The sequence below is a fragment of the Aspergillus brasiliensis genome (assembly GCF_001889945.1).
Source record: "Aspergillus brasiliensis CBS 101740 unplaced genomic scaffold ASPBRscaffold_1, whole genome shotgun sequence".
In the NCBI taxonomy this organism is placed as follows: Eukaryota; Fungi; Ascomycota; class Eurotiomycetes; order Eurotiales; family Aspergillaceae; genus Aspergillus; species Aspergillus brasiliensis.
In genome coordinates this window covers 1,368,154-1,393,892 of record NW_027137442.1, presented here as the reverse complement: position 1 = coordinate 1,393,892, position 25,739 = coordinate 1,368,154, and the positions used below count along the sequence as shown (strand labels likewise).

The 25,739-nt window shown below is 50.3% G+C and overlaps 13 protein-coding genes across 13 annotated transcripts; 6 read left to right on the top strand and 7 right to left on the bottom strand.

Moving 5' to 3' along the window:
* Positions 1–322: 322 nt before the first annotated feature.
* Positions 323–1,560, top strand: ASPBRDRAFT_50193 (uncharacterized protein; the record flags this gene model as incomplete). The annotated part of the gene is made up of 3 exons (XM_067626496.1): positions 323–452; positions 508–1,337; positions 1,393–1,560. The coding sequence occupies 3 exons, from the start codon at positions 323–325 to the stop codon at positions 1,558–1,560; spliced, it is 1,128 nt and encodes a 375-aa protein (XP_067484516.1).
* ASPBRDRAFT_232633 (alpha-ketoglutarate-dependent dioxygenase AlkB family protein) lies at positions 1,510–3,116 on the bottom strand. Its single transcript, XM_067622013.1, has one exon. It carries the CDS (start codon positions 2,745–2,747, stop codon positions 1,638–1,640), a length of 1,110 nt encoding a protein of 369 aa, XP_067484515.1. The 5' UTR covers positions 2,748–3,116; the 3' UTR covers positions 1,510–1,637.
* A 253-nt stretch (positions 3,117–3,369) lies between these two features.
* On the bottom strand, positions 3,370–4,193 carry ASPBRDRAFT_112103 (uncharacterized protein; the record flags this gene model as incomplete). Its single annotated transcript, XM_067616624.1, has 2 exons — positions 3,370–3,660; positions 3,708–4,193. The coding sequence occupies 2 exons, from the start codon at positions 4,191–4,193 to the stop codon at positions 3,370–3,372; spliced, it is 777 nt and encodes a 258-aa protein (XP_067484514.1).
* Positions 4,194–5,924: 1,731 nt separating this feature from the next.
* ASPBRDRAFT_114527 (uncharacterized protein) lies at positions 5,925–6,182 on the top strand (the record flags this gene model as incomplete). Its single annotated transcript, XM_067616827.1, has 1 exon — positions 5,925–6,182. One exon carries the CDS (start codon positions 5,925–5,927, stop codon positions 6,180–6,182), a length of 258 nt encoding a protein of 85 aa, XP_067484513.1.
* Positions 6,183–7,704: 1,522 nt separating this feature from the next.
* ASPBRDRAFT_232608 (uncharacterized protein) lies at positions 7,705–8,249 on the bottom strand. The gene has a single exon (XM_067622012.1). It carries the CDS (start codon positions 8,021–8,023, stop codon positions 7,736–7,738), a length of 288 nt encoding a protein of 95 aa, XP_067484512.1. The 5' UTR covers positions 8,024–8,249; the 3' UTR covers positions 7,705–7,735.
* Positions 8,250–8,410: 161 nt separating this feature from the next.
* Positions 8,411–9,691, bottom strand: ASPBRDRAFT_60884 (zinc-binding alcohol dehydrogenase family protein; the record flags this gene model as incomplete). The annotated part of the gene is made up of 4 exons (XM_067628270.1): positions 8,411–8,858; positions 8,907–9,408; positions 9,466–9,533; positions 9,591–9,691. The coding sequence occupies 4 exons, from the start codon at positions 9,689–9,691 to the stop codon at positions 8,477–8,479; spliced, it is 1,053 nt and encodes a 350-aa protein (XP_067484511.1). The 3' UTR covers positions 8,411–8,476.
* A 775-nt stretch (positions 9,692–10,466) lies between these two features.
* On the top strand, positions 10,467–11,050 carry ASPBRDRAFT_190586 (DASH complex subunit DAD1; the record flags this gene model as incomplete). The annotated part of the gene is made up of 3 exons (XM_067620258.1): positions 10,467–10,556; positions 10,656–10,718; positions 10,871–11,050. 3 exons carry the CDS (start codon positions 10,467–10,469, stop codon positions 11,048–11,050), a joined length of 333 nt encoding a protein of 110 aa, XP_067484510.1.
* Positions 11,051–11,699: 649 nt separating this feature from the next.
* ASPBRDRAFT_232553 (Rho4-like protein) lies at positions 11,700–12,971 on the bottom strand. Its single transcript, XM_067622011.1, has 3 exons — positions 12,541–12,971; positions 12,270–12,473; positions 11,700–12,218 (listed from the first exon to the last, which is right to left on the bottom strand). The coding sequence occupies exons 1-3, from the start codon at positions 12,826–12,828 to the stop codon at positions 11,859–11,861; spliced, it is 852 nt and encodes a 283-aa protein (XP_067484509.1). The 5' UTR covers positions 12,829–12,971; the 3' UTR covers positions 11,700–11,858.
* A 2,189-nt stretch (positions 12,972–15,160) lies between these two features.
* Positions 15,161–17,330, top strand: ASPBRDRAFT_36455 (PAP2 domain protein). Its single transcript, XM_067623507.1, has 5 exons — positions 15,161–15,462; positions 15,536–15,752; positions 15,831–16,601; positions 16,696–17,177; positions 17,233–17,330. The coding sequence occupies exons 1-5, from the start codon at positions 15,408–15,410 to the stop codon at positions 17,295–17,297; spliced, it is 1,590 nt and encodes a 529-aa protein (XP_067484508.1). The 5' UTR covers positions 15,161–15,407; the 3' UTR covers positions 17,298–17,330.
* A 504-nt stretch (positions 17,331–17,834) lies between these two features.
* Positions 17,835–21,687, top strand: ASPBRDRAFT_50188 (SUMO protease ULP1; the record flags this gene model as incomplete). The annotated part of the gene is made up of 2 exons (XM_067626495.1): positions 17,835–17,944; positions 18,120–21,687. 2 exons carry the CDS (start codon positions 17,835–17,837, stop codon positions 21,685–21,687), a joined length of 3,678 nt encoding a protein of 1,225 aa, XP_067484507.1.
* Positions 21,688–22,463: 776 nt separating this feature from the next.
* Positions 22,464–23,726, bottom strand: ASPBRDRAFT_113575 (glycoside hydrolase family 16 protein; the record flags this gene model as incomplete). Its single annotated transcript, XM_067616754.1, has 2 exons — positions 22,464–23,084; positions 23,148–23,726. 2 exons carry the CDS (start codon positions 23,724–23,726, stop codon positions 22,464–22,466), a joined length of 1,200 nt encoding a protein of 399 aa, XP_067484506.1.
* A 189-nt stretch (positions 23,727–23,915) lies between these two features.
* On the top strand, positions 23,916–24,491 carry ASPBRDRAFT_232430 (uncharacterized protein). Its single transcript, XM_067622010.1, has one exon. It carries the CDS (start codon positions 24,019–24,021, stop codon positions 24,337–24,339), a length of 321 nt encoding a protein of 106 aa, XP_067484505.1. The 5' UTR covers positions 23,916–24,018; the 3' UTR covers positions 24,340–24,491.
* ASPBRDRAFT_36453 (uncharacterized protein) lies at positions 24,147–25,113 on the bottom strand. Its single transcript, XM_067623506.1, has one exon. It carries the CDS (start codon positions 24,858–24,860, stop codon positions 24,645–24,647), a length of 216 nt encoding a protein of 71 aa, XP_067484504.1. The 5' UTR covers positions 24,861–25,113; the 3' UTR covers positions 24,147–24,644.
* Positions 25,114–25,739: the final 626 nt, after the last annotated feature.

Here is a 25,739-nt window from a genome sequence, read left to right as displayed (position 1 = left end):
CGATATTCCAAGGATCGGGTAAAGGAACGCTTTTGTCGTTCAGCTACGTCAGATTACCCTTCAATATATCATTAGCTGCCATTATGGCACTCTTGGAATCTTTCTATGCCGGACAACAGCCAATCTCCGTTCTATTTTATTTCAGAACAAAGCTATCATGAATGCAATCGACATGTGTGGACTACTCCGTACTTTCGGATGCATCCGAAGATCATCGGACTAGTCCGATGCCGGCACGTTTCCCGGGTTTCTCCACATCTATAAAACAGACTTCGTCATTCCCAACATATCGTCAACTAAGTTAATCACAAAAAACAACACAATGCGTCTACCCATGACACAGATAAGCAGATCCGTGTATAATGCGGCTGCCCCTCCGGTAGTCGCAGTCCTTTACCAGGCCATCGAGCCACCCATCATCAACGGCGCTCAGAAGCCCCGCAAGCCCGGCGGTATCACACCCTACTACTCTGCTACCTCAAGAACTCATTTTGATATAAATGCCAGGATACCAAGACTCGGGATCAGACATCGCCTACACCCTCAGAAGTCGTGGCGTACAAGTCGTGACTCCGATCTCTTCCCCAAACCCGAGGGAGCAAGAAGGCTGGTGCTTCCCCGACACAGAATCCGGGATCCTCTCTGCCGTGCGCCAAGGAGCAACGCACCTTTGGGCCAACACAATCCTCTTCTCCTCGCACCCACTGCAAGCGTCTCAGTCTCTTGCTTCAATCCCTATATCCGTTGTCGGACAACCACCATCCCTAGTTGAAGCCTTCGACGACAAAGCCTATCTCAACGATCAACTCCGTCTCCATGGTTCTTTCACCCTCCCCCGCTCATGGCTGATCCGCAAATCGGATAGTATCCCCCCTATACTTAACTCTATCTCCCGTTATCCCGTGGTTGGCAAACCCGTCCGTGGTCGTGGCAGCCACGGTGTAAAGGTATGCCATGATCGAGCAGAGCTCGAGGAGCACATTAATGCTTTGCTGCTCGAGTCTCCCATTGTCATGGTGGAGGAGTACCTCACGGGCGAAGAGGCAACGATCACCGTTATGCCGCCATCGACGGAGAGCCCAGAATACTGGAGCCTTCCTCCAATCACACGCTTCAACCATGTCGATGGCATCGCGCCATATAATGGTACGGTGGCAGTGACTGCGAACTCGCGCGCTGTCACAGACACTGAAATGCAGGATGAGTCGTACAGAATTGCAATGCGGCAGTGCGAGCATGTCGCCAAATTGATTGGCGCCACGGCCCCAATTCGCATTGACATTAGACGGTTTAGCGAGGGGTCACAGTTTGCCATCTTCGATATCAACATGAAGCCTGTATGTCAATGTCCCTTTCATTTGGATTCACTGAATCCTAGCTGATAACGAACAGAACATGACTGGGCCTGGACGACCTGGTCGCGAGGACCAGGCCAGTCTAACTGCTCTTGCGGCCGCAGCTATCGGGTGGGACTACGGGGCGTTGTTGCACAAGATCCTCAACAGTGCGCAGCCACTAGATCTCTTCCGAGCATACAGCAACCCGTTCGCTTCGCACTGAGTGTCTCCCTTCCCCTATCCTCCTAGGCCGTTTGTATATGTATACTACTAGGTATGGAGCTACAACATGGTTATAAACTAGTCGGTAGCAACCATTCTTCCCTCCTCATCCTTCCACCGATACACCTCCCCATCCCCCACATTGTATCGATAATAATTCTCCGTGCCGCCAGGCACCACCGCTTTCCGAAACGTGATATTGATCCGGCCCAGAGCACCAGCATTTCCCTGCAACCCCTTGCGCTTAGGCACGCTGTGCAACCAATTTGACTGGGTCTCGCCCCTCATAATCAGCATATCGCCGGACTTGAGGGGAAACTTGAGCGGTTTCGCAGCTGCATTTGCAACTGCACCATCAATATCAGTAGTAGTTACTGGTTTATGCTTTAACAGGAAGTCTCTCCCTGTGCCAAGCGATAAGGACGCAATGGTCGGATTCTGGCCTAGAAACCGCTCATCATCCGAATGGTAGGAAATACTATCGTCCCCTGTGGCGTAGTAATTCACCAGGACGAAATTATATCTTGTCCCATCGTCGGTGGCCTTCTCCACTGCTTGGCGCAGAACGTCCAGACACGGCGGGATGGGTCGAGGCCTGCATCGGTATCTGGGTTTGTTGTTTTCGGTGAGGGGAGTGCGCGTTTTACTGTCGACCAATATTGGTGAGTTGGCTGGTGATAGTAGTTGGTGAGGGGCGTCTGGTAGATTTTCTGTTGTTGTGTCTTGGACAGTGGAGTTGGGACTGGAACTAGTAGTAGGATTGGAGTCCGCAACGAATGTCGACGTATCATCTACCCCGAAAACAGTCGTGTATCTTGGCGTGTTGATGTTTGTTTCTTTCCCGCCGCGCCGGATGGTATATCGGACCCGGTAGAAGGGGAGTTCGTTCCGCAGGAACTGGAATAGTTCTCGTGCCAGTGAAGTGGGAAGAAAGGGTTGGAAGTAGAGTAGATCCAGATGCGGGTGGTTGGCTATGGATTTTGGGGGTTGTGGTGCTGGATTAGAGAGGAGAGGCGCGGCGATGGTGCTGGGCGGGTCGCGGATCGGGATGGGATAACTTGGGTGATGGGTGTATGTTGGTAGGACTGTTGTTGATGATGATGATGATGATTCTGCTGTCGTAGTTGCACTCGGTTTGAGTTTCTTAGACGGAAGAGGTTGGAAGAAAGTGCTGATGCGTTTGGACATGATGCGAGTTGCTGCCAGGATGGTGGAATTGCGGGTGGTTGGGTGGCGGATGGGAAGTTCAATGGGAAGGTAGACCGCGGGTGGATAGTCTAGTCAAGGGGAGGTCTGGAATGAGGCCAAAGTTAAGCTTATATTGGGTTTGCGGTGGATGATGTCACGGTTCCAAGGGATGGGATGAGATTGTGGGTCGGAGATTGACTTCTTGTTGATGTTCTAGATTGTTTGTTCGCTGGTGAGTCTAGAACCTGCCTCCTCCTTGGGTTGGGTTTATGCTTTCGGGGAGTAGAGGTCTCAACTGTGGGCATGTTGTATCCGACTATCTTACGTGCTCGACTTTGGATGCTCTGCTACAGGTCTAGTATCATGTTGGTCTTGTCGTTTCATAGGTGCAGGACAGACAGATGGTTTTCTTTTGACTATGTGAGCAGCCTCTCAGTAGAAACTTTTGCAAAGTATGGAACAGGATACTCCCGAGCCAGTGTTAACTTTGTTCATTTCGCCTTCTTGGACGATCATCATATCCCATTACCAGCACAGGAGTTTCGAAGGATTGTTGTATGTTGCATGTCGAAGCAGACATGACATGGTCGAGCCACATACCATTCCCTGGAAGCAACGCGTATCAGCCACTCTCGTCCGCTTTTCGTTTCACACCTGCAGCTTTTCCAAACATGCTGTCAAGGCTTTGCTGGCCCTTTTCGCGTTTCTCAACCTTAACCTTTTCTGATGCCAGCACGGGCGGCATTCCCTGGACACGCTGTTTAGCATCATCAAGCAATTCCACTTCCCGCTCGCGTTGCTTCTTGACGGTCGGCACCGACCAAGAGTTCGATGACGCGGACTTATACGCCAGTTTATACTTCGAGCCTGTGAGGTGCGTCTCGTAGGTGTTGGCATCGATTTTCTTGACATGCTGTGGGGGTTAGGCAAGCCGTCATCTCATGAAATGGCGTAGCCTACCTGATGACCAACAATCAGCCAGTGATACTCGGTTCCCACTGGCGCACCACTCCCTGTAGGGGCTTTCCTCGCCCGTCTTTTGTTCGTCTGGTAGTCAATTCTCCAGAGGTCTGGTTCTTCTTTGGTTTCCTTCCACGTCCCTTGGTCGTATGTCCAGGTGTGTGATCCTCCAACAGCCATTCCGGAATACATCTGTCCTTTGTACGACTTGAGTGCGTTGTACCCTCCCCCTCCTACGGCGTATTCGGCCGTTCTTTTGGCTGCTTTTCCAGTGTCGGGATCGATTGTATTCTCCGTTTCCTCAGGCATCTCTTCATCCTCATCGATGAGCTCAGGGGTGTACGACTCATCTCGAGGAGTAGATTCTCGCTTTGTTCCCTCCTCCTCTGGGATTTCTTGCGTGGTGACGGCATTCTTCTCGGACAGTGGAGGGGATGGTGGTTTCTGTGCCACCGATGGATTTTTTCTTGCACGTTTCGTAGGCATTGCGATGATGATGTGGCAGTCTGTGTCAGCAGTAGACAGCCAACAGTGAGTCAGTAATTGTTGCGGCTGGCGAAGAATGGAGGCGAAGCGCAGATGAAGCAACGATGCCATGACGTCACTGCGAGCACATGCTTTGGGGAAAGTATCCCGTGACTCTGGAGTGACTTTCTCGTAGATCTCTTCGTGGCTCAATCCCAATTCCTCCGCAAGACTTGTCCAATACGCATGCCATTCTCCTCCATTATCATTCTATTTATAAACTCGCTGATCGATGGGCTCGTTGCGTTGCACATGGATCGTCTGAGGGCCGTATCCATTTGATAAGCCGATCTGCCGTCATCCCCACGATTTGTATGGACAGCCTCTGCAACGATGGAGCTGGACACATCAGCTCTCTTTGCGATGACTCCAAACCCCCACCACCACAATGATAAGAGTGGTTCGGGTTTACCTTACTCTCTTCCATACAACTAGAGCCACCGGATAGCTCTGCAGAAAACGACCCATGGATCGCATTCGGCGCGACGTCATGTTCTCACTCTCAGTCTCACTTCTCCGGGACGGGCGGGAGGGTCCGCAGGGCAGTGGAGTCGAGTCGATATCGCGTCTTAGTGGATCAGGAATTAAGGGAACAGGAGCTTCCATTAGAGCGCGCTTGCAGACATGATCGCAATGACTATTAACTATTGACGACTGATCGGGCGAGCTACGACCAGCGACCCAACCCAACGCCACGCATCCACCGCATCATCCGCTTCATCAGCACCGGCATCACACTCACACCCTTCGGTATGACGGACGAACCATCGTCGGAACTCCTCCCTCCTTCCTGAGGATTGACCCCCGCCAGCCCCGTCAATCAGAGGGTCCGGTAGCCCATCACAACATGCTCTATCCGGGCACACGGCGTATATGGCCGCTGATGCCCTTGCTCACTCGTACCCTGGCGGATGCGCCACCGTCCCAGTCCCTCAGTTGATCCCTTCCCACAAACCCCCCCAACCCCCGCGTGTTCTGGCAAATAATTTGGCTTTTTCCTTTGGCTTTGTGATGCGGAACTCGCGGCATCCTGACTGGCGGGTCAATGGGTACACACTCATCATAGAGGAACTCAAAAAGAAATCTTGTGCAATGATAAATACTACCCATCCTTCCCCGGACCTCAACGGCGCCTAGACTCCTTCTCCTTCAGTGAAAATTATTTCTTTCAGGGCCATTCTCTGTCAGCTCATCCGCTCTGACGCAGAAAGACCGCTCGACATCCCTGCCTGGCGCATACTTGAAACCGTGCCCAGCGAATCGGCATCACCCGCTACTGCATTGTCTGTGCCTTTTTCATCTTCGTTCTCCTCCTTCTCCTCCTTTGTCCTTCATGTCCCAGTCGTTTACCCCTCTGCTCATCTCCAACTCCTCGTCCACTCTCTGTCCGCACGGAAGATATATCCGCCAGCGGCGATCCGGACCTTCTTCGCTTCACGGTCCACAGTGCTCCTAGTATTCCCTTAACTTCCATCACGAACCTACTTCTCCGACCTCGGTTGGTTTTACTTTTTCCACCACCGACTATTTCACGAACAAAGTTTCCCGATCACCCTCGTGATTGATCGTCGCCGCAGCAAAGGAAACAAAGAAAAGTAAACGGCAAAGCCGCATTCCGCCCAACAAAAAAAAAAAAGAAGAATCAGCCTCCGTCACAAGCTTCCCTCTACCAAGTCATTTACCGATCGAAAGATGCGCGACATGTCGTCCAAATTCATCGAGATTCTCGACCCCAATGATACTCGGCCGCGCATGTCTGATTGCGATGTCCGGCTCGAGGATGTCCTAGCCGACCACGAAGCGCTTGTCACCAGACCCCGATCCTCCACTCAATCCTCTTCTAAGCCCAGTCTAGACAACCGTCTAGATCGCGAGTCACCCACTTCGCCTACACAGCGCTGGAAGCGACTCAGCACCATCCTCGTCCCAGCTAGAAGAGGTTCTGCATGATGCACTTCTTTGCGCCTCTCCTCCTCAGTTTTACTCTATGCCTCAAAACCTCACGGTCCTGGCGACCGTCAGTTACGCAGACGCTACGCTACGACACGATATATACACTAAGATACGATAAAAGCCAAGACGAAACGATACGAAGACACGGACATGACTCGGGAGTTCGGTAGATCCGGATAAATATTTACAAACATATGGATTGGGCTGGGCTGTGCTGAATTTGGTTGGATTTATTCTATTCGTCCTTTAGCGACGGAGTAGGCAAAATCAATTTGAAAGAATCTTGGATTTCAGGAGTATTCTTTATCCTTACGTCTCTTCTTGATTCTCGATATCCGACGCTGGGAAACCTTTTCTAGAACTGTCGCTCATAGAATCCCCTTGCGTCTTTTGATGAACTTCTTTATTGATACCCAATAGCCGTCGTCGCCATGATGACTACCACCGCCACCATCATCATCATCGTCATCACCGCCTGGAACATGATCGCAAGGAAATAATATCATCCATTGATTACAAGACTAGAACTTTGATGCCTGAAGTCCTACCTAGCTAGCTAACTAGCTAAACGCATTGACATCATCGCTCCATCGACTTGGAACTAATGATTAGTGACCTCCACTCCCGTCATAGCCACCTTGATTGGTTCTCTCGCTTTGGATTGAGTGCTTACGCAAGTGATGGCGTAAATGGACTATTAGCTAGTTAGTTAGTTAGCTGGCAAGCTAGTGATTAGATGATTAGCGGGAGTCATAGTACAAATGTATCCGGATAGGCAGATAGTAACCAGATAAGTTTTCTATGATGCTATCGATGATTGTGGGTCTGAACTTGTTTTCTTCTCCACGGATAACTATCTATCTACGCACTGGGTCGGGGTGGATTACAGCATAGATAATCTAAATCAAGAGTGATGATGAGTAGTATGGTATCCACCCACGTACCCGGTCTTAGTTTGATTTATCCGTGCTTTATATATAGTATAGTTGTATTGTCTAATTAGCTCGGGCTATTTTAATTGACTGAACGATCCGGTTGTCTATCATGTGTGATGCGTGTCATCACATCCACATACTTGCCTGGTCTTTTCGTGCCCACGTCGAATCCTTTAGAGATCACGTCCACGCGTACAGTCACTCGAAACATTGATTATCACTTTGTAGAATAATCACTAGAAAGGACTGGTTGAGGCCGTAGGACTTGGATCTTTTGCCACGACACTATATACGTACGTGGAGTATGTTATCCTGTCTTTTTAGAGAACAAAGCAAGGGACTACGTCTTCTTTGCCACACCAAGGAATGTATGTGGCTCATCCATTAGATTCCATCAGGGGGTCCAGTCAGCACCGTTGTCTTCGGCCAAATACACGTGTCTTATGCAGATCTCCTGTGATTGCTGTAGGTGTAGCGGATCCTTCTATCTATTGGGAGAATATGGGGTGACGGTGGCGTGATGGAGAGATCCCTGGGCATTGGTTAGATGATCACGGCTGGCATGTCTTGCTGGACCCTGTATGGCTGGGTAGTATTGCTGAATGGATCTGACCATCAGTATATGTAACTGGCTGAGTGCCTCTTCTCAGTGGCAACGCACTGGGACACGTCTGATAAGACGTAACGCGTGCCGGTGCCACTGCTGCTTTCCTCCACGATGGATTGCACTGTTCGACTTGGTTTTGTCTGTACGCGTGGCATTTTGTTCGGACTGGGTATATTTTTCGGTGGGTTTGTTGGCGTGTATGGTGCAGGGTTGACTGTTTTCATGACGAGAGGCGCCAGTCTCGGATGGTTTGGCTGGGTTTCAAGGAGCGATGGGGATTTGTTGGTCGAATTCATGAAGCCTAGACTGATATGAGAGTTTGAGTAGTTGTCAGATTAGCATATCTCATGACTAGTATATGCATCTCATGAAGACTTAACTGGCATGTTGAGGTCTTTGATTATCGTCGGTTGATATGGGCCTTATTGTGAGGTCATTTGTGATACGCGAGGTCCACCACAAATCCTGGCCTATTGCATTGTTGCGTATGTGAATGTTATTGTTGGATGTCTCTAGGTAGTTCGGTCTCACTCTCAGATCTCCTGCTGTGGTAGTTGAAGCACTGATGGTCGCGGTGGGTTGTGGATGAAGCAAGTGGGCTCGGATATCTGGAGAACGGATCCTCCCCATTCAGCTTGTTTCATTGGCGGTGGGGTAAATAATACGACAAAGGTAACAATGGCGTCCATTCATTATGTTTATATTGTTGTGGTTCAAATTACCGTAGGCTCAACTGCTAAGTCGCGGTTTCATGCAAAGATCTCTCCAGAACCTGGCTCCTCTACGCCTAACCCGACTTTTCCTATGCTCCCTCCAGACTGTAATAAGTCATGTCCTTTCTTCACGCCGTCAAGTGTCAATTTCAGTCGCTTCGTGAGGTGGCACTTGATCCTGCCAGCATCAATTAAGTCCGTAAGTTCTTCCAGAATGCGATGGTGCGATTCGACATCCACCTTATGGTACGGCTTTGTTCCAAGCAGACACCAAACGAACGTCAACGACTTCGACATGAACTCCGTTCCATACATCTTGGCTTGGCCTTGAACGATCGAGCAGACCTTGCCGAACGGCGCACAAACCCGAGCGCATGTATCCATGTACTGGTCTGTCGAATGCGTAATGAAGATATACCTTGCTGTTGTTAGCGATGGCTTTATATCTCCAGAGATTATATCTCACTTCAGTGGTATATCGAGGTTCAGTTTCTCGATCTGACTAGCAACGTCCTCTCTGTGGTTGACGACATGTGTCGCACCCATGTCTTTCGTAAATTGAATCGTCTCCGGTCGTGACGCTGTCGTAATGACCACAGGAAGATCCAACACAACACGCGCAATCTGCGTAGCCATAGCACCCACTCCGCCGGCGCCGTTAATGATGAGAAGAGCTGCTTTTTCTCCCTTTTTGATCTCCAGTCGTTCGACAAGAGCCTCATACGCCGTGATATACGTCAACGGCATGGCAGCCGATTCAACAAAGTCGAGCTTTTTCGGCTTGCGACCAACACTCCTCTCATCTACCAATTGATACTCGGCATTCGATCCTTGTCTGATGGGGCTCCCCGAGTAGTATACCTCATCGCCAACCTTGAAAAGCGAACATTGTGATCCGACAGCTTCAACAATACCTGACCCATCGTATCCGGTGATTTGAAATGGTCGTGGGACGCGATCGTAGTAATCTGTCAAGACGTTAACCTGGCACTCCTGCATTTTCGTGGACATGGTCTAGTTCTTACCAGGATAGTCGTCGTATGTACCATTCCGGACTTTCGTATCCACAGGGTTCACAGCAACACCCTTGACCCTGTCCACTGTTATCAGTTACTATGACATAGGACGTAAGAGATTGAAGCCATTGTACCGAACTAGAAGATCACGAGGCTGGAGCTCTGTTGGCTTCGGGACTTCTCGAGCTTCGAGACGGTCAACGGGGCCGTAGTTCTCCACGCCGATTGCCTTCATGTTTATATTGTGGTCCGATGAAACAAGTTAGCATATATGTTCTGGATATAACAGACTGATACAGTCTTCCAAAATTAAATAGGCATTAGGCGACGCGTTACGTCACAGCAACGTCAAGTCGATGAAGGTTTGGTGGGTGAACCTGGGACATCTCGATCGGTATTTCTGTATTTATCTTTATCACAGTCAGAATAACTAACTTGGCGCGGATATCCCAAACATAAGTAGATATGCACGTAGCATCCGTTAGTTGCAATGCTCGAGCAAGATAGCACTGAGTGCTGCTGTAACGGCAACTCTATTTTACGTACCAGACTGGTTGTAGGAGTGCAATCAGATACCGCAGAGTCCTGAAAATAATGAATCTCCATAATAAAATCAATGCATCCGACTAGCATCAAATATCGCTCAAATTCAGTCTTTTTGCCCGACGCATCTTCAATTACTTCTCGATATTCATAACCTCATACTGAAAACGTTCCCTTATCGATAAGCCCAGGGCGGCCACCAAGGCGGTAGGCCCCGGCATGGGCAAAATAAACAACACCAAACCCAATCAGGCAATCCGAGACAGGAACCGCCCCGCCTCGAGCCACAACCGACAATCACAATCGAAAGCAATCAACACGCGTGCAGTCAAGCAAGATACAAAGGACGAGGACAAATAAACAGCAGACACTTAGCTTCTGAAGCTCCTCAATTGACGTGCTGTTTTGCCCTTTTGTTGTTTCTTCTCCAGAACCCAGACTACGTGGGTACTCACACCATCACCATAATGTCAACAACACCAATCCCCAAAAACAGATCCTCCAGCCCAACTGTCTTCGAACAGCAACGGGCAGAATTGGTTAGAGAGATTGCAGTGGTTAGTCTTATCTCATTCTTATATATTCATATGCCATCCATTCCAGAGCAAACGAAACCCCCCATACCAATCAACTAATGAACCAATCAATCTATCTAGGGCATGGAACAAGTCCTCCAAAACATCAACCGGCTCAACCGGAACTTAGAGAGCATTATCTCAGTAAGTATCAACAAACATACATACCTGACGGATAATTACTCGCACCTTCCCCCCCCCCCACTTATCTTCTCCGATCCATTCCGTGCATGCCGATCAGATCAGATCAGATCCCGTCTATCTCAATCTATTCTAAGCTGACGTTGTACTTGCAGGTGGGCAATGAATTCGGGTCTGTGGAAGCTCTCTGGTCGCAGTTTGAGAACTTTATGGGTCGGCCTGGGGAGGAGCATGAGGCTGGGGAGGGCGGGAGGCAGAAAGCTGGCGCTGGTGCTGGTGCTGGAGGACATCATCAGGACGAGGAGCAGAGTCAGCTTCATGAGGAGGGTCGGTGATCCGAGGGGGAAGATGGGTCTAGGATTTGGTTTGAGATTCTGATTGTTTCTTTCTTGTGGGTACGTACGGATTAGGTAGATTGTGATTGGATTTGGTGGTGGCGTATGGTAGAGGAGTTTGCTTTTGTTTTTTTACTCTTACTGTTGTATTGTTTATTTTGGTTGTTTTTTTTTTTTTTTTCTTTTTGCTATCTTATGCTCTTTACCCTGGTTGCTATCGGAAACATCGGGATACGGATACCATATGGGGCAATAACAGAGTTTATGAGTTTGACAACAAAATAAGTTCAACAGTTCCAAGTACACGGGATTTTCGCTTGCGCCAGTAAACACCCATCCCATGCATGGCAAAAGAGCGGCCATCGGACCAAATTCGTGACAACATCAAGCATTCAGACACAGGAATTAAAAGAACAGTCGCCAAATCGAAATCAAGGGGGCGGGGAAGGATATGATGATAAGAGTAATGGTAATTGAGGGAAACGGCCATCAGGGTCGAGCAGGTATAGCAACATAGAGGGAGCAAAACAAGTCAAGAAGCCACCGGCATGTAGAGGAGGTGAAAGGGTAGGTAGAGGGCAAAGTAGCAGACACAGATGCATCATGGCAGTGTCTTTCATCTTCATGGCCTCTTGGTCATGTCATGTCATGTCACATACAAAAGCGTGGGGAAACCGTCGAAGCAACCAGGCTTCTCATTCGGTACAACAGGAATGGCAGAAAAATCAGACAGCTCAGCGGAAAAATAGGCGAAACCAAAAGGGGCAGATGATCATGACCAGACAAACATCAAAAGGGAGACCAAGGTCTACAGAATCTTGCAGGAACGCTTTTTGACCTTCTTTCCTCCGCCGCCACCACCGACTCTAGGTTTGCTACCGGAAGTAGTAGACGTCTGGCGGTCGTTCCAGTCCTGTTCCTCCGCAGAGACAACGGTATCGACTGCCAGAGAGAAGACGCCGTCGACGCCGCGCATTTCCTTGCTACTACATTCGATGTAGGAGGCATTCATCCTGCGCGCCACCGCCTCACCTTGTTCCGGAGTCACAGGCGTTAGACCCTGGGTTTTGAGAAGTTCGATACACGTTCTCTTCGAGCGCAGATCTGACTTCAACCCGACCAGGATAAGTGGGGTAGTGGGACAAAAATGCAGAACTTCGGGATACCACTGCGGCCGGCATTAGCTACTATGATTCGTCGCGAGACCGCTGGGGCTTACCTTGTCCATAACGTTTTCCAAAGAGGCAGGGCAATCTATCGCAAAGCAAACAAATAACAGGTCCGTCTCCGGATATGACAGTGGACGCAGTCGGTCATACTCTTCCTGTCCAGCAGTATCCCAGAGGGCTAGTTCAACCGTCTTGCCAGAGGCTCGGTGAGTGGTTTGTGTGATGTAATTCTCGAACACAGTAGGGACGTATTTCTAGACGAACGCGAATTAGTTTGGCATCGATGCGGGAGAGCCTCACCGCGACGTATCCAGAACCTACCTCTGGGAAATAACCTTGGGAATAACTGATCAAAAGGCACGTCTTTCCACATCCACCATCACCAACCACGACGAACTTTTTGGAATACGCAGGCGGATGTGTGATATTTGTAGCTTCCGACATCCTCCCACTCGAAATGCTTGTATTTGTGCTTACGGTGCCGTTGCTAACTCTGACACTTTGACTGCGGGTCCGACTATGTCGGGGAGTCATGGATGGGGGAGGAGTAGCAACTGAATGACGCCGTGAGGGTGCATAAACGTGCTCGTCGTACATTGTACCTGACATGATGGCGGAGTAGGAGAATTTCGAGGAATGTGAGTATACAACCGTTCCGGAAGGGGGTGAGAATTGTCGGTCAAGAAATGCGGCTCGGTAATAATTGCTCCTCAACGATCCACCGTCTTGTCAAAAGCACAGTGGAAAGTTCTGGATCGGGTGTGTACTAAGAAATTCCCCTGCGTTATTAGGAATGTCGAAGTAAAGTGGCTTGCTGTACAAAAGGTTATTGGGGGGGGAATAAAGGTGGTGGTGGTTATTTGGGAGGTGAGGAGGGGGAGGTTGGTGGGTTAAGGAAAACAAGACGCGAATCCAGCACGAAAGAGGTTCTGAAGGGAAGAAAGGGATGTCAGGCTCGAGATGCTCTTACTAGTTTCTCCACGATGAGCCCAGCCAGCCAGCCAGCCTCCTCCTCCTCCCACGGCTGCTCCAACAACGAGGCCGTCGTGGCTGACATGAAACCGCGAGACCGATGTTTACCGGCCGATGGGCTGCCATGGCAACGCCGCGGGACAAATGACGCACGAGCTCCGCTTGTCACTCCACGCAACTTCAGCTGGACGCATCTCCATTGATTCCATTCGTCTTCGGGCTCGTCCACTCATGTTATTTTTAGCAGGTTCAGCCGATGTGCACTCGGTTCCTTGGTTGTTTACCTGGGTTGCTCCTCAGGAATTCCTGGACGATGGCCGGGCCCCGAGCCGGGCGACCACCACTTTATCGCTCTCCTTGGAATTGTTCCCGATCCTCGAATCAAATCGGGCTTTAGTGGCAGGGTTGGGCCCGGTGATCGATAACATTGATCAAGGTTTCCTTCGGGTGCGATCCCTTGCAGGCCCGTGCTACACACATCTCTGTCCACAGTCCAGGTCCCTGAAACAGCTTTTCACCCAGTAACGAACTAGTTAGTTAGTTAGTCCGGAGTAGAAACGACAAACCCGCGTTGACGTAATCTTTCTCAATGTCACGTTCAGCCTTGGATTTTGCCCGAGAGAGCTGATGATTCCTGTTCCTGCCGAGGTTCATCACTCGGTGCCTAGTGATCATGAGCAATTGTTAGAGGTTGGTTACTATTAGTTAGGTAATTAGATACGCTTCCACTCAATCAGATCAGACATGCTGGTGAGATTGTTTGTGATGTCCCAGGTCTATAGAATGAATTCCTCCATACTGTTGATTCCATTGCTATCAATCAAGGAATTTCACTCGTCATGGTGCCAAAATTGTAGCCATCATAATGTCCAGTTTCTGTCTGCCTTCTAGCCTCCGCCACCGATGCCTGCAACTTCCCAACCCGGTCTGGGCTCATTCCACGCGTCGTTGTCCTTGTCAGCTTCCAGGTGGGAAGATTTTAGACGTATAAACGGTTTAGCTCTGAAGCCCGCCAAGCTGCGCTGCCCAGCTTTGCTTTTTCCACTATCTATTATCAGTTGGAAATTCTAGGCCAACAATTTAGCCTAGTGCCCCTCAACACTATGGACATGGGCTAGGCTACAACGTAGATCATGATTGTAGTCGCAGGCACTCTACACTGCGGATGGAACAAGCCAGTCAAGGTAGGTATTAGGATACGACGTCGAGTTGCCAATACTCTAGCATCTTCTAGCCAGTTTTTACCAGTAGTAAGCTACATACTTGGAAGACGAAACGGCTTCAAAGTGATATAGAACATGATCAAACGAGAACGTGTCTTGTTTGGACTGAGGTTTACCATGGCGCGGTTTACTTTGCTAGTATATATAAACCACTGCACTGATCAACGGTTCAATGAGTGAGTGCATGAGCACCGACTAGAGAGAGACACTGTCCCGAAGGTAAAATGTCTAACACCAAACTCCTCTGCATTACTAGTTTCGCTCAGAGAGTATAATCTCTAAGCTCGCAAAGCTACTCCCTTACATATAGCAAGGACTCGAACCAGTACTACTTCTCAACTACTTTGACTGAAGGTTGGTGCTGTTTCAAGACCCGATGATACTTACACTAGTACCAGTACGTAGTAGTGATTGTATATATTCGGATCACTACTTCATAGTACTACATGTACTACTAGTACTGATCCATCTACCCACTAACCAAAACTGAAAAACCACAATAAAGTTAGTAAAGATTGGCATACTAGCAATATTATCAGATTTCCTCATGCCGTCACCAGCTTTAAAGGTGACACCCCCGTGGTGGCTGTAGATTATATCACTTATTATGAGGGCGATCGTATTCGTTCGCTGCCGTGTTTGGGTGACTAAAACCTTAGCTCAGCCCGGGGAAGCGTGAGCGCCGAGTGTTGAGTGGTTGAACGAACCACGGCCGCATCGGCTGCCAAGACCACGACCTTTTCTGCGATAACGCCGGATGAGCATGACTTAGCCTACCGTGATCTACTGCTCTCCTTTCCCTCCTCTGATCGAAAGTGGCTCCCCCCCCGAAAAGCTCGGGCTTCCTCTCCAACCACACCAATCTTCAATGATCTTGCCAGCACGTTGTGGGTGTTGAGACTGCCATCTGCTGGGAACCTTATGGGGGGTTGTCGCAAACATACTATCACGCTAGATTGAAACGGCTGCCTTGTCTTGAACAACAACGACAGCATGGTCAATGGGAAGAATGGCCAGCCGGACGCTGGGCTGAGAAGCCTCGATCATTGTATGTGGTGTCTATCGTAGAAATGCAATGGATTCTAGAAGACTAACCGTGACATGTCATCAATTGCTATCAGATCGAAACCGGCTTCCTTATTGGCGTTACTGGCCACGGCAGAAACTCCTGCCCCTGATCCGATATGAGACACCGTATCTGGCTTGGGTCCAGGAAAGGGTTCGTACTCCGGCCCTGGATTCCTACTTTGCCTTCACGGCCAATCTGGGCACACATACCTTTTTCATGGTTTTTCTGCCGATCTTGTTCTGGTGCGGGTATACGAGCTTGGGGCGCGGGTAGGTGTTCATGACGAGCCCTTCGAGGGAAAACTATCATCTGGTCTGCAATTGAGCTGACGACCCTCATTTTCTCAGGATGGTCCATCTTCTGGCTTCCGGCGTGTTCTTTAGCGGTTTCATCAAGGACTTGCTATGCCTACCGCGGCCCTTATCTCCTCCCCTCCAACGGATAACGATGTCCGGCTCCGCGGCGTTGGAATACGGATTTCCCTCGACTCACTCTACCAATGCGGTCTCGGTTGCGGCATACGCTCTCGCGCTCTTAAACTCCTCCGAATCCACGTTGAGCCCTCGGGTGAATATCGTCCTGCAAGCCATAACATACCTCTACGTCTGTTCCATTGTCCTGGGTCGTTTGTACTGTGGTATGCATGGGTTCTTCGATGTTGTCATTGGATGTTTACTTGGGTTCTTGCTTGCCTTCCTACAGTATACGCTTGGACCGACCATCGATGAATATGTCCTTTCTGCTACCGGGAGGGGGGCTACACTAGTGATTCTGTTGATTTTGGGGCTGGTTCGTGTGCACCCAGAGCCTGCCGATGACTGCCCATGCTTCGACGACAGTGTGGCTTTTGCAGGAGTTATGCTGGGAGCACAAGTGGCCTATTGGCATATAGCCAGGTCAAGCCTGATGTGGGACGAACCTGTGCCGGCCACTGTTCCATTTGAATTTCGGCGTGTTGGACTGGTCAAGACGGCTCTCCGCCTCGTCATTGGTGTTCTTATGCTCTTTACGTGGCGAGCCGTCACCAAGCCTCTGTTGCTTCGGGCTTTGCCTCCCGTCTTTCGAGGCCTGGAAAAGCTGGGCCTCATACTTCCCCGGAGATTCTTCAGGAACGCTTCGTAAGTCTACCTCCGCGCCCTTAAACGGCAAAAAAGGAAAGACGAATAATGCGTCTCAGAGTAGAAGCACAGGCTAACGAAACCATAAAAACAGGCAATACACGAAAGTCCCATCCCAGCTTCGGGACCACGAAGTGCTACCGGGCTTTTCGGAGATACCTTCGATTATTACCACGATCCGGCATCCCAGACGACGCGCTATTTCGATTGGCCCACAGTCAGAAGCTGATGCGTATGAGACACTGGCATATCGCGAGAAACGGAGACGGGAAAGTCTTTCAACGGCCAACCAGGCGTCCCCAATTCCGGAAGCAGGTGGTCCGGCCTCGGAGTCTGAGCTACCGAAACTGTCCCGAAAGCCGTCTAAGTTGCACGAGTATGAGACCATGATGGGCACCGGTGCCCCTGGCGTGGCGACTTCTGTTGATGTTAGCTCCCAAGAAGCTTCTTCGACAATACCGTTCCCTCCGTTTGAGTCGGAAATTGAAGCCGACGAGAAGGAAGTGTTTTCGCAGATCAAACGGCCCCGGGTGCGCTATGATGTGGAGGTAGTCACAAAGCTTGTTGTATATTCCGGTAGGTGTATCCCGATGTGTTGTTGAAATTGCGGATGCTGACTGTGCATGACTAGGAATTGCCTGGATTGTGATGGAGGGAGCGCCTTTGTTCTTCGATCGGATAGGGCTGGCGCCATAATAGCTTGGTAGTCGCTGGGTGGGTCCGACAGCCATCACCCGGTTTCAATATTGTAAACTTTCCTCCTTTGTTTCTCTACGGTTCAGCGGGCTGGACTAACCAAAGTCCTTGGTGTATAACATAGCTGCCGTTCTTGTACATAGACCGTTGATGATCTCTTTGCTTATTTGTTCTTAAAATGTGGGAAATATTAGCCAATGGTGGAGGCGAATGAGAGTGATCGGATTTTCTAAGACCGAACCGGCAATCTAGAAGGGAGTCTAAAAATTTAAGGTGGTGGTGATCCTTGTTGATAAGGAACGACAAGCGACTAGTGATCTGACTACTGGTAGATCGTAAGTAGTAAAACAACTATGTGGATTACTAGGGAGTAGACAGTACTACTAGTTGGATGATAAGAGGTGAGGGTAGAGAGCCAAGTTGCGGATAACTAATTAATTGAGTATGTGGAAGAGTAGTATAAGGTGTGTACAAGCACGATCGCAGAGCAGTAACCTATCTTCAGAGGATGAGATGTTAACAACTGGAAGGAGACCCATGGATCGCATGTTCAGAATGACTGGACATACCCACAGGAAGATGAACAGCAGATGCATTGGTTCATCCGCCAGCCAGCACGCACCACGTGACATTCTGGATGAGGAAAAGTGGCAGCCAAGCTTCCCGCGGAAGTTGAACTGATCTGCTGCGACTCCAATTGCTTTGCTTGTCTCGTCTCTTCCTCAACTTCTCGCGGCTTCATCGCCCTCCCCTCCGTCTTTGCGCCTTCCTCGCCCCTCGCCCACCCCGCCGCTCCCCTCCCCCCGGCGCGTTCCTATGGAGCTCCAATTCACTGAGGCGACGCGCGCGACTTCCATCATCACTATGGCAGTCACCCATGGCCCTCTGTGAATGCTTTTGTTTTGATTCCTCCTTCTCTTTCGCTCCCCCCGGCGCCGCTCTTGTTTTCTTTCTCACAATCCTCTTATTTCTCTTCCTTCTCTTCCTCTTCTTCTTTTCTCCTATCACCCATCTTCCCATCCTCGTCGAACGCGTACGAAAGCTTAGCGAATACAGCAACTTCTCGTCCGCGATTGATTTCCTACTACATCTTTCTCACAAAGAGCTTCTTTCTCAAATACTATCCACCATGTCTGGAGTCTTCTCGACTCTCAGGTCCAACGTGGGGGATCTCCCAATGCCCGACGTGAGCATCTTTCCCTCGAATTCGGCGCCCCAAGAGGAGGCCGCCGACCATGGCCCTAGTGACCCCATGGACTGTACCCCCGACATCCCCGCATCTGACCTCAACCTTCAGGAATCGTCCCCCAAGTACCAGCTCCGAGCTGTGAATCTTCCTGGCAAGCCGATGGCTGTCAGACTCAATGGAAACGATGCCAACAAACCTTCCTTCCCCCTCCGCACCCCGCTCATCAGACCCGATCACCATTTCTCTCCGAACAGTCGCATCACCTCTTCCCTCGGCGTTAATGGCCACCAGAAGAGTGGTAGCAATACGCAGTCTTCCTTCGCTTCCAATTATCTTGGGACCAGCAATCCCCGATCTGCCGGCTTGGGCCGTGCGCTCTGGTCATTGAATGACAGACACCTCAGCGGTCCTTCTTACTCTGAGAGATCACGCGGAACCAATTACCTTATCGGAGGCAAGTCTGCTATCAACAAGAGTGCTTTTCATATGACTTCGTTGTCAGCCAATAAATCTTCTGGCGTTACTACGCCTTCTCGCAAGAGATCAATGGAGGATGGTGGCTATGACCAAGCTGAACCCACCACCTCACCCTCTGCCAAGTTCCGTCGTGTGAGAGCAGGTAGCTTCGCACGTAGTGCTGCTACTGCTGCCATTGAGGCCACCACAGACGAAGATGATTGGTACCCTGGATCTCCCATGGACATTGATAGTCCCGAACAGAACAATGAACCAAACATGGTTACAACCCTCGCGGCAGTCGAAGCTCACCTTGATCTACTTGAAATCTCTCCCAAGTCGCGTCAGCTTGGCACCACTAAAGTTAAGCCTGCCACTGCTCTCGCGATCTCGACGATCCCCAGCACTCCGAACGGCCGTATGATGCCTGGAGCGTGGCCTGAGCCAGCTTTGTCTCACAACTCCGCCCATGCCGCCCACGATATGGAAGACACCACAATGGCTTCTGATGATGTCATGCTGTTTAGTCTTTCAGACGTGGCCGAAGCTGGGAGCGAGACCATTCCTGTTGTTCACGATGCTGAACCACAACCTTCCTCACCTTGGTACGCGTACTGGTCGACCTGGCAGAACTATATGCAGACGGTTGTATCCATCCCTGCTGGAATTACTCAAAACGTTTCCTATGCGGCAAGGTCCGCTGCGAACGCGGTTGGTGCTGCCAAGCGACGCGTGTGCGCACTTTTGCATCGCCGCGGTGGACCTCGTCTCCATTCGCCCCCTGGGTCCCCCACTCGCTCTAACCTTCGCAATCTCTCTCCTGACCAGCAGGAGCGTGTGGAGCGCGATAGAAGGATTAGAAGCGGCGAATCCAGCCCTCGTACAAACAAGTCGTTCCCTGACTTTGATAACATTCCTGATTTTCCTGACAGCAATAGAGCGGCTCCCGCAATCGACTCTCCTCAAGCTTTGCAGCACCTTGTGTCTCAGGAGCAGGCACCTAGAAGCTCTGTCTCTGTTGAGCAACGTGCTCGTGATGCGAAGAATTTGGGAGCTCGCGATCACCCGGCAATGCCGCCAGTCCGACGGCCCGCTCGGATATCACCTCGACATTTTGCTCAGAATTCGGCTCACCGTTCTTCCCAGCGTTCACCTGAACAGGATGCTCTGCGCCAGCAAGGAAGCCCTGGTGTTCGGAAACCACGGTACATTACGCGTGCCGAGCGCGCAGAGAAACGCGAGCGATCTGCTGCCTTCAGGGCTCTCTTTGTTGGGGACATTGCCGGCATGAAAAGAGCATTGGAAGCTCAGACCTTGCGTGACCGTCAATCTTCCGCGGCAGGTCGCCGTCCGGTCCGGCAGACCATGACCATGCTTGGATCTCATGGGCCTAACGAGTCTATCTCGGATGAAAGCAAAGAGATCCTTGCCTCATCGATCGCTGTTGCGCGCAAAACGATTCTGAAAAGCAGAAAAAGCCCCAGCATCACTACGGATGTTGACGCGTTGAACAGCGCCGATGTGACTGTGAACAGACGCAGATCTCGTCGTTTCGCTCAGCGCAGGGTTCGCTTCCGAGAGCCTGTGGTAGCTGAATACATTGATGATACACGAGACTGGAATGAGATGGAGGACGTCCTGGCGCCCCATCTTGGGGACAAGATCAATGAAACCCCCACTATTGAAACCAGTGTTGACACGGAAGCCGCATCTGAGACCAAGGTTGACACCAAAGCCAGCCATGGCATCGAACAGAAAGAGAACGTGCCGCCGGCCCCTGAGAACGATGAGGAATCTGAGCCCATTCTTGACCCCTGGTCCAATCCCACCTTTGAATTCCCGCTGGGCCGAGCACTATCGGCCGTCAGTCTCTTTTATCCAGAACCAAGACCCATTCCAGAGGGCCGAACCGAGTCTGTGTACGCCGACCGCTGGCGGCAGATCCAAGAAGAAGAGAGGTTGAAGGAGCTTCCATCCCGGATCAAACCGGATGGTCCAGCCGTACGACCCCTCTCTTCCAAGTGGGATGCCCGCATTAAAGATCTTGAAAATAGGCACGTACCCGGAACAAGACCTGCCGCAACCACCCTCTCCGGTGACCCTCTCACGAAGCGGGACCTCGCCACTTGTTATACGCGCGGCGAATGGCTTAACGACGAGGTGATCAACGGATATCTTGCCCTCATTGTTGATTACCTGCGTCGCAAGAATCACAACGCCGGCCGCAACGACAAGCCCCGATTCCATGCCTTTAACTCGTTTTTCTTCTCGAATTTACGAGACAAAGGCTATGAGTCGGTGGCGAGGTGGGCCCGGCGGGCTAAGATCGGGGGGCCACTCCTCCTCGATGTAGACACCGTCTACATCCCGGTCCACAACAGTCAGCACTGGACGCTGATTGTTGTGCGACCGGTGGAACGCTCTATTGAGCATTTCGATTCTCTGGGGGCCCTGTCTCGCCGCCACATCGCGGTAGTCAAAACCTGGCTCCGCGGCGAGCTGGGCCCCCAGTTTGTCGAGGAGGAGTGGCGCGTGCTGCCATCCCTGTCCCCCCAGCAAGACAATGGCTCCGATTGCGGGGTCTTCCTCCTCTCCACGGCCAAGGCTGTGGCCATCGGCCTCGATCCACTATCTTACGGCGCCCAAGACACTCCCCTCTTGCGCCGTAAGATAGTGGCCGAGTTAATGGCCGGTGGCCTGGAGGGGGAATTTGACCCCGCCCAGAAAGGCCATGTCTTGCTATGATTTGGGGATGGGGATGGCGGCCCCCCCAAGGGCCCAATGCCCGCCGGAGGGAGGAGGGGGTGAAGGTCAATCAATATACGAAAGAAAAAAAATTATGAAGAAACAGAAAAGAGAAGAGTTTCCATGGCGGAGGTACGAAGCGTCAGTTTCTTTGCTTCTTGTTTCATTGATCCTGTATCTACATGTTAGGGTGCTTGCTCTGCAGCAGCTCTCTTTTGTTTTGCATTTCTCTTGTTTTCTGGATATAGGCGTTGGTTTCTGCTTTCATGGTTTGAGCGTCCTAACTACGAATAGGTTCAGCTTTTCAGGCGAAGAGAAGGAGAAGGAGGAGGATGAGGAGGAAAGGGCGTCGTTTGTATTTTTGGGTGGGTGTGCTTATCAGCGTTTGGCATTGTCTGTTATGGATACCCCGTCAGTCGAGCTACAGCTCCTGACATGCATGTTTTGGGATTGGTTTTTGAATTGGACGTTTGGCATGGGCAATGGCATTAGCATTGGGCAGCGAGCATGGCGCATGAGATCTGAAGACTTGGATGAACAGCGGATGAATCTGTATTTAGTCATGCCTCCGATTTACTGTACAGGCCCTTTGAGATCGACGATTTGTACTGATGGAGGCAAATACTCAATGAACACGTTAACTACATACACAGCTACGATCGAACTGTACAAAGGCCATTTTGAAGACTTGCACGATTCCAGACGTAAGCCTATTAGGATGGGAATCTATGACACCGATTCAGAAAAAATAAAGAAACAGCACAACACAACAACTCTCACACAGGATGCCACGGATCAATCCAGCACGGTCTCTGGCACCCATCATCACTCTTCTCCTTGGCCTTCGCCATCTGCAACTCGACATCTTCCTCATCCAGCATATTCCCGCCCGCAGAAGAAGAGAAAGAAGCAGAAGCAGAAGCAAGACCACCCACCCGATGATACCGATCCCTATGCCCCGGATGATCCTTGATAGGGAGATCCTGGTCGGTTTCGGTAACGTTATACACCAACTCAATCCACTCAATACCCATAAACACACTGTCTCCGACCTTCATATCCCCCGACCAATTGCCCCCATTACTCCACAGATTCATCGCCACGATACTGGGCCGATTCGGCACCGAATAGTTACTCTTACTCTGTAGCTGCCCATCCGCATACCAGGCCGACATATCAGTCACCCAGTCCAGTCGATGCGTCGTCCAGGATGTCCATGGCTTGGTCAGGTTCACGATTGAACTTGCCCCCGGGATCAAGGTATCCGAGATGGGATCGTAGTCTGGTTGATTCGCGTAGTGGATGGTGTGCGAGTCTTCGGAAGTTAGGATCTCGATGTCGGATTCGCAGATCGAGGATCGGTAGGTGAAGATGCCGGCGCAACTGCCTTGGGGGATCTTGGAGTGTGATCCGGATTCTGGTTGGCTATTTGGAAGTGCGGATGCTGCTGCCGCTCTTACGATATCATCCCTCGACATCATTCGCATTCTCAGCCGGAGAGAACAGTGATAGATGTATCCGAACAGGCCCTCCACTTCGGCTGTTGATGCGTGGTCTTGGAATCGGGTTGTGCGGAGTACTAGGAACGATGAGCGTGGGTCTCTTGGTGTGCTGGCTGGGTGCTTGAGCAGGAAGACGTTCCCGTCGGTGTTCTTCATTGGTACGGGGCTGATGTCTGTTGCTTCACGGTCCCAGGTTTGGACGCGCCAGTCGTGCGAGAAGAGGGTCTTCGTGAGGGGGTAGATTTCTATTGTGGAGGTATCGTGGGGGTTGGAGGGGTTGGTTTGTGTTGTTTCGGGAGCGGTTTGGGGGAGGGGTGTGTTGCGGAAGTCCCAGAATCTGTAGTGTGTGAAGTAGGCCGGTGGTGCGAGGTCGGAGTTGTTGTTGGAGTTGGAGCTGAAGCTGGAGGTGATGTAGCAGTCGCAGTTGGCGTGAGGGTGGGTTTCTTGGGGGTTGGTGTTGGGTATGGATAATGCGGTTGCTAGTAGGTGGGTTGAGAGGAGGGAGGGGAGGATGAGGGTGGTGAGAAGGAGTTTCATCTTGAGGAGTGGTATGAATAGTAGGAATAGGCTTGAGGATAGATGTAGGAGGTTGGTAAGGATAGTAGTAGTCGTATAATGAGGACGGTTGAGAGAATGGCGATGATGATGGGGATCTGATGATATGATATGTTGACATGGAAGGTGCGTCATGGCGGTCACTTCCATCAACCTGAGAATCGTTGAGTCTGGATGATGAAATAGTGGTAGTATAGCAAATTACCACATCGTTGGGAGCGAGTTGATCCTCGATGGATTCATTTGCGGAGGGAAATCTGCTGTTGGAGTCGAGATGTATACAAAGTGGCCCACTTTGTATGGAGATGGGCGACCCCCCGGAATCACTTTCTGCCACACCAACGTTTGCATGCACAATTGTCGCCCGGGTGAGGTCGGTGAGAACATGAGGATCATATATGATGGGCTTCAAAATAAATTCCTGCGTGAGAATTATATTAATGGCTTACTGAGGGTATACCTTTCGGGGCAGAGGGTGTTTGTGGTCTATAACCAGGCGACCATCCGAAATACGCTCCGGTCAGCATCCATTCCTTGCCCATCGATTAGAACTATGCTAACCACACACACTGTCTGCAATTATCATCGCCCCTGAACAACAACTTCACTCAACTTATCTTACTATGTCAACCGGCGATCTATTCCAGGCCATCCACAAGGTCCCAGCTTCATGACGCCCTCCGAAATACTCGTCGTTTCAGCTCATGATGTCCCGATCTCATTGACTTTGTAATCGGGAAACCTATTGTTCATGTTAATGAGCGCAATTGACGACGTCGCGTTGCAGACCACGTGTTTGAAAGAATTATATACTATATTTACAATCTCTTACCTGATATAGGTGACAGTATCTCCAGCATGCCAGTCCCTAACTCAAGTGCTAATCATCATTGTGGATGTTTAAGGACGATCTAACGATCGTGTCGCAGCCGCCATGGCCTCAATCACCATCTCTGCGCTTGCATCCGCCCGAGCGCGCGTTTCATCTTCATCTGCGTCTGAATCGACTGCCTCTTCTTCTAGGGCCGCTAATTTTCCATCGATGTGAACGTACAGATACATCAGAAAGAGAAGTTCTAGAAACCACCGTTTTTTGCTGGGAGACAGTGGCATCATCGTGATCAACAGTGATTCAAGATGCAAAGAGATATCAAATAGTATGCAGGCTGGGATTTTTCCTGATCTGATTACTGGTTGGGTATGGAGGGGGGATACGGAATGGATTTTCATTGCGAAATCATCTCTTATTGCGATCGCTAATTAACCGAGTTCGCTTGTTTGTATAATGATTATCTTAATTTGTATGGGAAGTATAGAGAGGTTCTGCAATAGTACTATTATATTATAATTATACGCGAGAATAAACGAGGCTGTAAAGGGTTTAGTGCTGCCGCTTATACCTCTTAAATCTTCCAACTAACTATATACAAGAAGCAGGCAAGCAGGAGGTGGTTAAAGGAAGGTTGTAGACTTGTCAAGCTATACGCGCTTATTTTCTAGGGTTAATAGTCCCCCGTAATAGCTCCAATGCAGAAACTAAACTTCCTCATCGTGAAGAGATACAGTACTGGCGATGTGGTCTTGTATATACTATGTTATAATCAATCTAAGGCAAAGAGGATCAGGGCATGAATTATTGTAGCGAACGCTGAGCAAGAGTGGGTATATCGGCGGGTTTCCTAAAGTCACAGAGAGAGTGCTAGGCATAACTAAATATACAGTATACTGGTTGTAAATAAATCGAGCAACCAAGAAAAGCTCGCCAGATTGTCCTAATTATCGAACTGCCTTTACTGCTGGGTTGACGAATTTCAGGACAGAGGATAGGGATAAATATGTTCTTTCTGTGTGTATGGAGGCAGTGGCTCGCCATCCCCTATCCCTAGCTCCCTCTCAAGCTCTTGGAGATTCTGCTGGTACACGACGTCGTGGTGCATGACTGTACATGGGGACATGTATATTCGGAACGGAATGCTTCCTGTGATCTGTGATTGG